Source organism: Parasteatoda tepidariorum, chromosome 3 (genome assembly GCF_043381705.1).
Source record: "Parasteatoda tepidariorum isolate YZ-2023 chromosome 3, CAS_Ptep_4.0, whole genome shotgun sequence".
In the NCBI taxonomy this organism is placed as follows: Eukaryota; Metazoa; Arthropoda; class Arachnida; order Araneae; family Theridiidae; genus Parasteatoda; species Parasteatoda tepidariorum.
The window spans coordinates 73,799,070-73,812,714 of record NC_092206.1 but is presented as its reverse complement, the minus strand read 5'-3'; the positions used below and the strand labels follow the sequence as shown (position 1 = coordinate 73,812,714).

The 13,645-nt window shown below is 28.3% G+C and overlaps 1 protein-coding gene across 3 annotated transcripts in view; it reads left to right on the top strand.

Moving 5' to 3' along the window:
- The window catches only part of LOC107445976 (neurexin-4), a 40,691-nt gene extending 34,009 nt beyond the window's left edge, over window positions 1–6,682 (top strand). For all 3 annotated transcript variants that reach the window (XM_043042082.2, XM_043042081.2, XM_043042083.2), the window contains 4 exons: window positions 529–662; window positions 786–882; window positions 1,946–2,209; window positions 3,591–6,682. In XM_043042082.2, the coding sequence (XP_042898016.1) occupies window positions 529–662; window positions 786–882; window positions 1,946–2,209; window positions 3,591–3,781 (686 nt within the window). In that variant the 3' untranslated portion in view covers window positions 3,782–6,682. The remainder of the gene's footprint in view (window positions 1–528; window positions 663–785; window positions 883–1,945; window positions 2,210–3,590) is intronic.
- Window positions 6,683–13,645: the final 6,963 nt, after the last annotated feature.

Here is a 13,645-nt window from a genome sequence, read left to right as displayed (position 1 = left end):
GGTGCCCTAACTCCCCTAGCAATTTATCTCAATATTTATGCAACCCCCTGTTATATGATGTTTTTTAAGTTGTACATGTCAACAAAATATAGACTAAAAATCTCATTAAATCTTGGGGAAACCTCTATCTTGGAGAAAGGAAGTGGTTGTAGTTTTGAAATCAGCAATGTTAAAATATCAAAAAATCTGTTAAAAAGTCTCTTGCAACACAGAAAAAAAGAATAAAAATTGTTCCTTAAATATCAAATAATATTAGGTTAATAATATTAAGTTATAATATTAAAGTTATAACAATCAAATTATATAAACTTTTTATGTATGTCTAAAATATATAAGCTGTTCAAAAGAATTCAATATAAATTTTAAAGTAAAATAAAAGTTATGCCTACCTATGTTTATAAACAAAGTCTTATTTTTTTTTTCTTTTTTTTTTAAATATCGAATTAGTTTAGTAATCTCATTCATAGTTATGAGACATATTTAAGTTTAAAAAAATTTTCAGTTTAATGATTTTAAATGTTCTTTTAGGCCATTTGCGATTAGTATTCGATTTTGGATTTGAAAGGCAGGAAATCATTATAAAAAATGAGAACTTTGCTTTAGGACAGCATCATGACATAAGACTTCTAAGAGGAGATAAAGGAGCTAAAATAACAATCTATGTAAGTATACATCTATTGAAAGTGTACATTTTTCGTTAAAATGTGTACTTTTTTTAAAAGTTGTGCATTAAAAATGTACTTATATGTGTATTGATTGTAATCCATTCCTAATTTTTCTTTTAGGTGGATAATTATGAACCGATTGTTCACACTTTTAAAATTGATGAAAAGGCTGATGCTCAGTTCAATAGTCTAAAAAGTATTTATGTAGGGCGGAATGGTAATTAATTTTTTTTTAATCTTTATTCTAATTTATTATTAAATTACAGCTTTTCCTTGTCATGTTATGTTAAATTGTTTTATTTTAAGTTCATTCCAAAAATTTGAATAATTGCAAAAACCAAAATAATAGCTTTTTTTAGTGTTTAGATGTTGTATTTTTTACCATACGGTTAGATTATTGTTATTGTTTAAATAGTTAATACTTTTTTAATATAATTATTTAGCTTATTTTTCTATTTACAGGGTGCGTGGCATTTTTAAAAGGTGCTTATTTTCGATTTTTAAAAGCACTTAAAGGTGCTTTTTCATTGGGTGTTTTTAAAAAGTGCTTAATTTTCCCTTTTTCAAAATGAGATTTTACCTTTACCATGTTGATTTTAGCTGTGATTTTTGCAAAAAGACGCAGTTCACATTTTTCTATTCAACGTTTTCATAATTCATTCAACCCCAATCTATTTCAGCGTATTGTCAGTCTGTAGCATATGAAAACGCTATTCGTTTTATATGGTTCAAAACTTCATGATTTTTAACAACTGTCAAAAACAATGGCAAAAGTTATTTTTTTTTGACATGATGATTGAAACAAGATTAAACCGTCAATTGTCAAAAACTTTCCAACCCTGCCCAATTATGATATTTTTTTAAAGTGCTTGAAAATATCTTTTTGCTTGAAAAGTGCTTAAAAGGTGCTTATTTTTTGTTGAATAATTTAGCTACGCACCCTGATTTGAAATTATCTGAGTTATTTTTAAAAGCTGATTGAAAGCCAGGCAAGGTTGACTCGGCCTTTCAGTGGGTCGATAAAATGAGTACCGAGCATGCTTGAGGACTAAACACTGGGGTTTCTGCGTTCATCTGACCACCCAACCTTAACATCTGCTCTTGTACCCCAAAGCCCAAGGTCAAGAAAACTGAGATTAGCCCTGGCCCTGTATGGGCAGTCACACCACTGAGTTTGAGTAGTTTGAATTTCATTTTAGATAGTAAAATAAGTATTTTGCTTTAAAGAATTTTTTAATAAACGGAGCTGTTTTATTTACCTTTTTATTTTTATTTTTCAGAGTCCATGGGTACTGGTGAAGGATTTGTGGGTTGTATCTCAAGAGTTCAGTTTGATGATCATTTTCCTTTAAGGAGACTTTTCCAAGAGAGTCGCAGAGCAAATGTTTGGTCAGTTCCTGTTGATATTAGAGAGGATGACTGTGGCATTGAACCTGTTACTCATCCACCTGAATATAGAGCCACTCGACCACCACCCACTTTGCCTCCGGGAGTTCGCATCGAAGCTCATAGATCTGGTGAAGATGATTCTGCTATACTTGGAGGTAATATCTTTAATAATTTAGTTTTATTATTTATTTTTTGTTCTTTTACCTAACATTTGCTTACTGGTTTTCTCTTTTCTTACTTTTTTTATTTGTAAATCAATGAAATTAGATTTTAAAAAAATATGACAATGAATTAAACTTCAACTAACTTAATTGGCCTTTTAAAAAGAATATTTTTTCTGCAAGTATTTGATATCCTGTTGAGATAAATAATTGTGCAATAATGACAGCAGTTGACACTGTGACAAGTAACAATCAAATATGAAAGATTCTTTAAACATGCAAGTTAGCATCATCTATTAATGATACAATTAGTTTAAGCACTTTTTTTTTGTTGAAAAAATTAACTTTAAAATGAAACAGGGTGCGTAGCGTTTGTAAAAAGTATTTAAAGGTGCTTTTTTGGGGATTTCGTTTTTAAANAAGTATCACTATAGTGAAAGTAAATTGAAAACTAGCATATATATCTTGTTTATTTTATGTTACTTCTAACACTTTTTTTGACGTAGGGGGTAAGGGTACTTTTCTTCTGAGTTCAGGGTCAGGTTGAAATCACTCGGTGATGTGAGAAAGAAGTGATTGTTTCGATTTACGCCCATTTCTTCTTCTTCTTTTTTTTTTTTAACGCTAAAACTGTTTATAAAAAGTTTTTGTTTTTCAATAATATCATTGATTGAATATGAATTTTTTGAGTCTTGAAAATTTTTGTAAAGTGCTTGAAAAGTTTTTAAACAGTGCTTATTTTTGATTCAAAGATTTGGCTACGCACCCTGTGAAATAATTACTATAGAAACATGGTTAACCCATTGTAAGCTGAGACATTTTTTTTTCTAAATTAAAAATGACTTGTGTTTTTCTCTATGATTTCACTTTATTTTTGTTGATCTGATATAGAAGTTATTTCTATAATGTTTGCACTCATTTTTTCAAACTTAGAAGAGAATAGTTTCACAAGACTAAAATGTTTTTAATTCTTAAAAGTGGTTTTAAGATCCTTTAAAAAATCTCTTTAAAGGTGCTTATTTTTATTTATAAAGTTTGGATTTTTTTCTATTTGCAGATTTAAGGTTTTAATTACAGACTTTCAAATTCCTAGAAACTTTATTAAGATCTTTAATTTTTCTTTCAGAACTGCAGTTTTTTAATTGTTCGAATTTTTTAATCCTATAGAAAATTATTTATTCTGTAAAGTGTTTTTATGTTGTCAAAACTAAAGTATTTAAAAAGTTTTTTTTTTGCTCTTTATTTGAGTTTTGTCAGTTATATTTGACACATTTTGTAATTTTTCATTTTTCTTTCTGATTTTTCTCCCCAATCAAAGTGTAAGTAAACATTTGCGAAACATTGATTATAGTGAAATATTTTGAATCACTTGCAGGTGTATTGGCATTAATTTTCATTGCTCTGATATTGATGGCAGTCTTAATTGGACGCTACATGTCTCGTCACAAAGGTGAATACAAGACGCATGAAGACACAGGGGCTAAAGATGCTCCTGATGCTGATACAGCAGTAAGACTGGGAAAAACAGGTCACGGAGTACCCAAAAAAGAAGAATGGTTTATATGATGAAAATAAAAGTATTTATGATGTTAAAGAATGCAGTACAAACTCTCGTTAAAAACTGTTGTTTTCGTGCCCTTTGTGGGGGGTGCATTGTTGCCTTGCTCAACAAATTTTATTTTGACTATTTCATTTGAAAGAGAACATTTACTATAGACTATTGCTTCATATCTTGAATTGAAAAAATGTGTCTCTGGCCAATGCTTCTGGGCTAACGCTTTTTGGACAACAATTCAAGGCTTCATTGTTAAATATGATAGAATATTGTGTTCAAATCATATCGAGTATAGGTTATACATTTTATTGAAATGATCTGAGCTTTTTTGTAAGTTTTATTTCCACTTCACTATAAAGTATATAAATTTACTGTGACTTTAAATTGCATTAGTAATTTGCTTTTTTTTTTAAATGCAATATTTTAATATAAATAATTCATTGCAATATTTTTCTTATTTTTGAACTAAATTTGTGTTTCTAACCTTTAATGTATAAGTTTTTTTCTTTCATTAACATCATTTAAATCAAATACAGGAATAATTTGTGATTTGAAAATGTCCATATTTTTACTAATCAGAAATGTAGAACAGTGATATGTGCCATCTAAAATTTGGTTTTTGCCATAAAATATTTGATTATATGGTGTAAATAAAGTATAGATAAATGACACAAAGGATATAGATCTGAATTATACAAAAGAATAGCTGAGTAATAAGAAAAGTATTGATATGACTAGAGTGTTTTGACTCAAATGATTATTGAAACTGTTGGAGTTAAAAGTAAATTTTGTTAAATACTTTTTGATTTCATTTGAAGTCTAAGTTTTTTCCAATTTATTATTTTTTTTAAAAATTTATTTTATTGAAAATTGTGATTTAGTCAACTAAAGTACTTGATGAAAATTTATATATTGAGAAAAAAGTAAGATGAGAATAGAAAAAGATTTTTAATAATTATCAACAATCATGAATTTGAATGAAAATTTAATTCTAAAATTTTCCGGTGATTTTATGTTTTCCTAGAGCAATATATTTTTTTATTTTTGCATTTATATGAAACATTTGATTGTCAATCATATTTAAACATATCATTATATGCATGAATTTAAAAAAGCATTTGAGGTTAGAGTTTAGATGAATGGGAATAATAAATCTTCATTACTTCCAATCTTGCCACTGTTTACACATGTTAATACACTGTTTGTAATTACTTTTTCTAACTCTTAGCAAATTTTCATATTACAATTACTTTTGAATGCTAGATAATTTTTAATGCAATTATTTATATGTTCCTTATAATTATTCCATTTAAAGTTTTGAACTTTTATCAGATAACTACAAATGTGATTTTCAGTTTATTCATTCTATGTTTTTTCATTAAATTTAATATTAAAATGTCGTATATACTCCTAATTGATTGATCTGATTTTTTTTGCACATGTAATTGAAGATCATGTTATTTTTATGCATGTATTTTATGTTGAGTTTTTTTATTTATGTTTTGTATTATACACTAAATTGGGTGTAGTTGGTTCAGTATCATATACAGATTAATGTTTTATTTAAATTGTGAAGTTTTGATTTTCATATTCAACGTCCATTTTTCTATATGTTTAGTTTTTTAAATTTTTGCCTTTACTTTTTTTTTTTTGGAAGGATTATTTGGGTTAATTTATTGTGATATTTTGGTGAGTTTTTTCCTTGAAATACTTTATTTCTAATTTTTTATTATAAGCTAATATTTATTTTTTTCTAAATTATGATATATGTTTTTTATTGATTTTTCATCATTTAAAAAAATGCATTTATTCTTTCTAGATCTGGTGCTTTTGTATATTCTAATTTGTTATTGTTATTATGTAATTAACAGCTTTCTGTAAAAATGTTTTGCCTAAAACCCTTTTTTTTCAAAGAAGGCCCCTCACACTGCATTATGAAACACAAATGCAAAAAATAGTTTCAAATTTGATTTAAACTTCAATTCTTTTTTAAAAATTTAATTTTGTAATATCTTTAGAATGAATTGAAACATGAAATTGCTGCTTAATCCAGTAGGAATTTTTTTCAAGATTTTTCTTATGAAAAATATACAACAACTATGTAATTAGATATTTTTTTTAAAGCTTAATGTTTATTTCGCATTACATTATTATGAATTTTTTTTTGTATAATGTAATATAAACTAAGTCTCAACTTTTACTTTAATATTTTGCTGGAAACAAGGGGAAAAAAATTTGCAGCTGAAAACAAAGAGAAAAAAATTTGCAGCTATACAAAATTATGCCATTAGTTTCCCTCCCCCCCCTTTTGTATAAATTTCTTTTCAGCTATGTTTTTACAAAAGATAATTTCAAGCAATTTTAAAAATCATATTTTTTTCTTAAAAAATTATTTTTGCACTAGAAATAGAAAACAAAATTTTAATTGAGAATTCAAAATGCATTGGCTGAAGGACCTTAAACAATTTCTTTAAAGTTTGTGTGTATTCATTAAATCAAAATATGTGTTTATTAATTTATCTTGTATGCTTTTTTTCCTTCTTGTGCTGAGACTATAATCTTAGTCAATTTTATTGTTTGTATTTATTATGTTAATTAGCAACTAATGATTTAATTTCTGCCCTTGTTAGCCTTACCATTTATACAAAAAGAATTTACATTGAGGTTTACATTGTTTAATTCTTTTAATCCATTGTGATACTTACTTGTATCATTAATATGTTTGAAATCAATAATGGGAATATTAAATTTTGTGTTCATTCATATATATCACCATGACAATGTTTACTAGTCCTTTGTTTAATTTTATAAATGGATAAATAATGTTTTTGGTTTTATATCATCTACAAAATTATGTACAATAAAATGCATTCCATTTTAATATTTTTTTAAATAAACATAATTAGTTTTAACATGTTTTGGCATTTTAATGATTTATGCATTGTATGATAAATATCAGGGCTTATTTATTGTTCCTGCTATGTCCTTTACTTTACAGATTTTATATCTTTTATACAAAATAAAATTATCATTCAATAAAAATGTTTTTTTTTTTTAAATTTAAATATTACTTTCTTACTTTTAAAAGCATTTTTGTTTTTCCCCAATTAAGGCTGTTGACCTCTGAGAAATGTGTTGAAATTACATTTTATACATTTCTGGGAATTAATGTTCAAATATTGAACAATTTTAAACTATTTAGTGAGAAGGATGTATGATTATGTCTTTGTTGTGTTGGATATATTTTATCTCGCTCAATAATAAAATCATTAAAGAAATTTAAAAGAGAAAGATTTAAGAAATGAGAATATCTTCAAGTTTGTAAAACTGCCGTCTTAAAAATTGTGTTTCATTGTAAAAAGTAAAACTCCTAGAGTACCATGTTATTTGACAACAATAGTTTATAAATTGTTGAGCACCAAACCAATAATCATGCAAAACTTAAATTAAATAAGGCATATCGAGACAAATTTTTTAAAATATCTCTTGGTTTGAAATACCATTGAGACAAAAATTTATACTATTTCTAAGAATTAACTATTATTGCAATAGTATTATTAGTTTTCAACTCACTTTTTCCATGTTCTATATTTATGAAATAGTTGCTGCAAATGGGGTTTTTATATTGAATATTTATTCAAAGCAATAGGTTCTGACAATTGATTTTAATTACTTTATTTTAAAAAAATGAAATTAATTAAATTATCCAGATTATATTCGAAATAGCAATTTAATTACAGTATCAGTGGAAAACTATGAATTGTTTAAGAAAAAAATTAGCGTTATTTCTTACATTTTGGTTAAAATGTGAATGGATCTGCTTTTTACAGATTTTTTTAGTCACTTTTGATTTCCCCCCCTTTTTTTTACTAACTACTAATGATTTTAATCCAATAAATGACTTCACAGGGTTAGTTTAGACCAATGATTCTTAAACTTTTTTGTCTCGTAGACCCCTTGCTATGTTTTTCGGTTTTGGGTAGACGCCATACTTACCTGATATTGATTTTTTATAAATTCATCAACTTATTAGACACCTGGTGTAGTGCTACTCACTGTGAAAGATTTAAATTTCTAACTGTAGTGAAGTGTAGTGTGAAAAACTTAAGAAAAAAACGCATGTTAATTTTATGCGTTCATTAATTTAATTCAAATTAATTTACCGTGGAAGCAAATTTACAGCGGAAAAATACTTTTTGTTACGAAATAAAGCCTTACACTAGGAGAAAATAAAAACGTACTCGGGCGGAGCTGCAGGCAACTGCTAGTTTATAATAATTCAGTTTCACAAATCAGAAAATAATCCTAATAACTTGTATTTTAGTACAATTTTTACTTCATAGCTACTTTTATAAATTATGTAGAATGTAGATAGAGTTATGTCTTTATATTATAAGGTAGTATAATGTAAGTAAATAGGTACAATCAGTGTCTGTTGATTATTCCATTCATGAAATGCCAAAACTAAAGTTACGACCTGCTTATATGAGATCCACTATTGTTGACCCCCATTTTCATTTCATGGACCCCCAATTTTCTTTTCGCTTGACATGAACCCCTTGCAGGTTGTCGTTGATCCCTGGAGGTCGATATAGACCACTTTGGGAATCACTGGTTTGGACACATAGGTGTGGGACTATAATTAGGGTTTCTTTGAGTATTTTAGTGGTGTTAAGTTAACCTTACCTTTTTTTTTTTGAGAAACCACTTTAACGTTTAGAGGTCTGCCCATTTCTCGTACACTTAGATTTATTTTACTAAATAACGTAGAGTGGTGGATATAATCTAGAGATCATTGGGTTATGGTTACCCACAACTCTGACGTTGATGCTTTTAGAGGTTCATAGCGCGTGCGCGAGAATTTCTTTATAAATCGCCGTTTCCTTTTCTATTGATCGAAATTTTTCTCATTTTCGTTACAATTATTAAATTTTTCAAAAACTGTAGGTATCCTGATACATAGTTACAGACGCGAAAGTAGTAAGGAAATACTACTTGATTCGCTTCGGTAAACTTTATTCGCTAAATAGGAAATAACAGTCGACATGTTTCAAGCGCTCGAAAAGAGGTACACATTTTCAAGATTTGCTAGATGTGAATGAGTATTATTTCCGATTTGTATATTTTTGAAGCGAATGAAGTTTTTAATTTAGTAATATCTTACCGCTTCAGTTTCTTGGGATTATTTATTTAATATTCTTGCAATATTTAAAGTGCCAGTGTAATAACAATTAAGGTAGGCGAATTTTGTTTAATTTTACTTACATTTAAAATCATCGCCCCGCTATTATTTGGTGTTATATATTTGTTTAAATTGCTTATGTCTTTTTGACCAAGTCATTTTAAATCGATATTTCATTAACATTATCGATATTGAAAAAGTAAAGCGTTGTTGTTGTTTCTAAAGTCACTTGCCACAATAGCAAGCCTGCTTGGTGAAACCGACTAAATTTAAGGCAGAGTGTGCGTTTCTTGTTTTTCAATGGCGCCATCTATTGCCAAGAAATCGTCTTCAGTCACATACCCGTTTATAGGGCGGACCCATTCATACATCCATTCATTCATCCACATATCGTAATTTTTGACCTGTATCAGAGAACGATTGATCTCCGATTCAGTACCCCCAGAAATATTGATTACGCGCTACCCCTTTAAATATTCTAGAACAATCTCTTGATAAAATGAGTGAAGTTAGAATATACGTTTTTAATATGCTTTGAACATTAATCATAATAAAGATTAAGATAATTTGCTCAAGTTCCTGAAATAAAATTTTTTATTTCACTTCCCTTTCTTATAAGTAAAAATGGATTAAATAATTTGTTTTAAAATGACTAGCCTTATGACATTAGGCTTGTCTAAACAAAAACATTTATTTTTGTGATTATTATTAAAGTATATATCCCATTTAGCTTTTGTGTCATTCAAACTGTAGATAAACTTTCAAATTTTAATGAAAAATATACTAGATAATTTCAAAATAATGATTAGTACGATTTTTGCTGCGAATTTGTAAAAATTATCCATACTGGTTCCTCCCCTACACTGAAATATATTAGCTTGAAAATAGGAGGTTGTTTTTCAGCAAAAATCAAACTGGATTAGGAATTTTTTTTCTTACCTTAGAACATGGTTCTTTGATCATGAAAAATTACAGCTTAAAAAATTTTGGTAACACCACTTAAAAAAATGCAATTTAAATAATAAACATTATTTATTTATTTTTAGGTCTACCGGAAATTCTATCCACATGGGAAATTCTTATACATTTATAGATCAATCATAGTTTCCGTTTGAGGTTTGTTGGTAATAAGATGTATCTATGCACCACAACAAATAATTAATCATGCAGCATGTTGGTGATTTCAATATTTTAGCTCCTTTGCAATATTTTAATTGGTTGTGGAATAAAAACTATTCGTAAGGTAGGTGGCATATTTTAATTTAGCAGCATTTGAAAACGTATTGATGCATTATCAGGTCTTTTGTGTACGCATTTGGTTTTTCCATAAGTTGAAGAGAAAAATCATTTCAAACTAAATCTCATCTAAATCACAAATTTGATTTCAAGCTCGAAATATGAGGGATAAATCTGCCGTTAAAAGTGAGACAATTTATCAAGTTCGCATCATAAAAAGAAAAAAATCTTTATTTGGTTTTGAAACTATACGACTGTGTTAACTAGCTTGGTAACTGTAATAGCTATTTACTTGCTTGTTTGCTAATAGTAAATCTTAACTAGCTAGTTGTAAAAAATATTTGCTTACTTTATGTGAAATAAAATTAAAAAAATTTGGCAAAGAGTTTGTTAAAAAAAATAATTATGTTTTCGAGTTTTTGTAGATTTTTCCCTTTCCTTTCACCACTGTTAGCTAAGCCTAAGCCAAATATTCTATTCAAGCTGAATATTCAGTCAGTACTGGCTGAATTAGCGAGAGCCTCAGGGCTGATACTGAGTAATAGTATCTAATCTGTGCTTATATTTTTACAGCAAGGAGAACAGACTTAAATTTGAAATAAAAAATTTATTTCACAATATTTTGTGTAAAAAATCTGGTCTGTGTGCTTTATATTTTGGACACCGAAATGCATGGTTAAGAAAATGTACACAGCTCAAAGTGCGAGTGAATGAAAATGGACACAACTCGAAATGCGTCTATAAGAAAATTGACGCAGTTCGAAGTACGTGTTTAAGAAAAAGGACATAGCTCAAAACGCGTGTTTAAAAAAATAGACACAGCTCGAAATGCGTGATTAAGAAAATGGACATAGCAAAAAATGTGCCTTTTCCATGTTCAAACCAAATTTAACAATTAACGGAGAATTTCGTTCTTACATTTCTTTACTTTTTCTTTAACACTGAGGGTAATCATTAAGTTAGAATTATTTCCTCATCACTGTAAATTTTGTTACAGTTGTAAGCAATAATTATAATATATTTTAAACGAGAAGTAGTTGCACAAGAAATTAATATAATCATAGAAAATTTTAGAATTTACAGCATGGAACAATATTTTTTAAATTGAGAAATAATTTAATTCGTATATTTTAAATTACTATGCATAATTATAAGCATATTAAAATTACAACACTGGAAAACTTTAAACTTCAGGATTATTTTATTAAAATGACGCTTACCCTATTTTATTTATTGAACTTTGTTTTGAATTTATTAGCTAATTGTACACATTAATAGGAAAGAGGAAAAGAAAAGTGGCAAAATAGCTTAAAGAAGTGCGAGTGTAATGAAGCCCATCTTAAGAACTTTTTGTTTTTTAAAAAAGGAAACGTTAATGCTAAAAAAAAGGCAGCACCTACTATTTGCTTTTGAAGCTGATAAGGGAAAATTAAAGACCGAGCGAATCTTGTTTTTGACAAAAATTAATGATCGGCATGATTAAAAAATAAAAATACAGGGATGTAGTCTAATGAAGCTTGTTTGGGTGTTTTATTTTTGGAATATTTTTTTAAAATTAAGTTCTAATTCTATTAGAAAAATTATATACTAATGACTTGTTCATATTTCTTTTATGTTTAGAAATCATGTTTTTTTTTGCATGCTTTGATTTTCTAAAAAAGAAAAGATCAATAAGAGACGTTGTTCATAGTTAAATAACAAGACAGTACATATTCATAGGGCATTTCATGAAAACTAAGAGTTGTTTTTTAAAATAATGGCAACACCACGAAACTTTAAAAAAATAATCCGGGCAATTTTTAAGAAAATATTAACTGAACGTTTATAAACATTCTTAAAGAAGCAGACTGTTTTATTTTCCTAGTTTTGTACTTGTTAAGAAAACTGTTTTTGTTTCGTTCTTTTTTCTTCTTTTTTTCCCCCTCTCAGAAATAGAGGTGAGTGATTCAGAGTTAAAAAATGAAACGCGTTTCATAAAATTTTACTATCGTTAAGGGCAAAACAGTTCTATAAATAGTTAAGTTAAAGGAAGAAACTTATAAAGACAAAAAGTTTTAGTGAGTCTACTATTTATAAAAAAAGGACATTTATCAGCAGAATTGGCACATGCCTGTGCCGCTCAGACAGTGTTGTGAATGATTGAAATATTAACACTGTGTGTGAAATCTTGCAAAAAAAAATCGACGAACCTCATGTGAAGACATAGCAACAGCATCTAACATTCCTTAAACGCCGATATTTCGCATTTTCTGCGACAATTTAGAGCTTCGCAACGTTTGTTTTTGATCGCCCCCTGATCCCCTTAAAGAATAAATGCAAACAAGAATTCAACAACGTTGTGAGAGGGAACAGATGCTAAAAAATTATCTGACTTTCTGATAGACTATTATGACAGATAATGAAATTTAAGTGCATCGCTTTGATCCACATAACAAGTCCGCCACAAGTGTATGGAAACACACTGATGCTTCGTCTTCGAATAAAGAATTCGAGAAACCAAATTTGCTGCAAAAGGTAATGTTGATTATACAGGTGTAATCTATCGGCATGCTATGCTTTCAAACGCTACTATGAATGGGGAATATTATGTCTCAGTTTTGAAAATTTTGTGACAACACATATCACGAAAGCGTCATATACTGGTAGAGAATTGGACATTACATCACCATATGGCTAGCAAGCATATCGCTACTTCTGTTCAGCAATATCAAAGTAAGAACAATGTTAAAATCATACCGCATTTCCCTTACAGTCCAGATTTTGCACTATGCAATTTCTGACTGCTTCCAACGTTGATGGACAAGCTTCTTGGCAGAAAATGTAATACGGACTCTGAATTTATTTTACTAGTGCAGGGTTGTCTGAAGTTCTCCAAAAAAGCTTCTCGAAAAGCTTCAAGACAATTGTCTTGAAAAGTTGGTTGAATGATAGGACAGTTGTATATTATTTCTGAGGAAAGGTATTTTGTAAGAGAGATTTATTTTTCTTTATAAATATACTTCTGTTTTTTTTCTTTTTTTTTTTTAATGATTTTACGCCACGGACTTAGCATAGATACAGGATGATTAAAAATCGCGAAGACCAATACAAGAGATGGTCAAAGTTTTTGCAGGACTATCGGGCAGCATTTCAGACTGAAATAAAGTTGTAACATATTGCTGCGGACATAAATTTCTTATTCCGTAATAATTTTTTAAAATTAAATAATATAGTTGGCAGTCTTCACGTTTTTTTTTATTTTAAAAAAAGACATGTTTCTGAATTAAAAGTTTTGTTGCCCAATGGGTGAAGTATAATGCAATGCGTGTTGCCTTGTTTCATGATGTTTGAGTAAAAATTCGTGTTTTTCCTTTAAACTGAGTTTTATATAACTCGGTGATTTTCTTAAAAAATGAGCCGATAGTACCAATTTATACTATGAGCGATGAGTTAGAAATTTTATTGTGTGACAGTAACT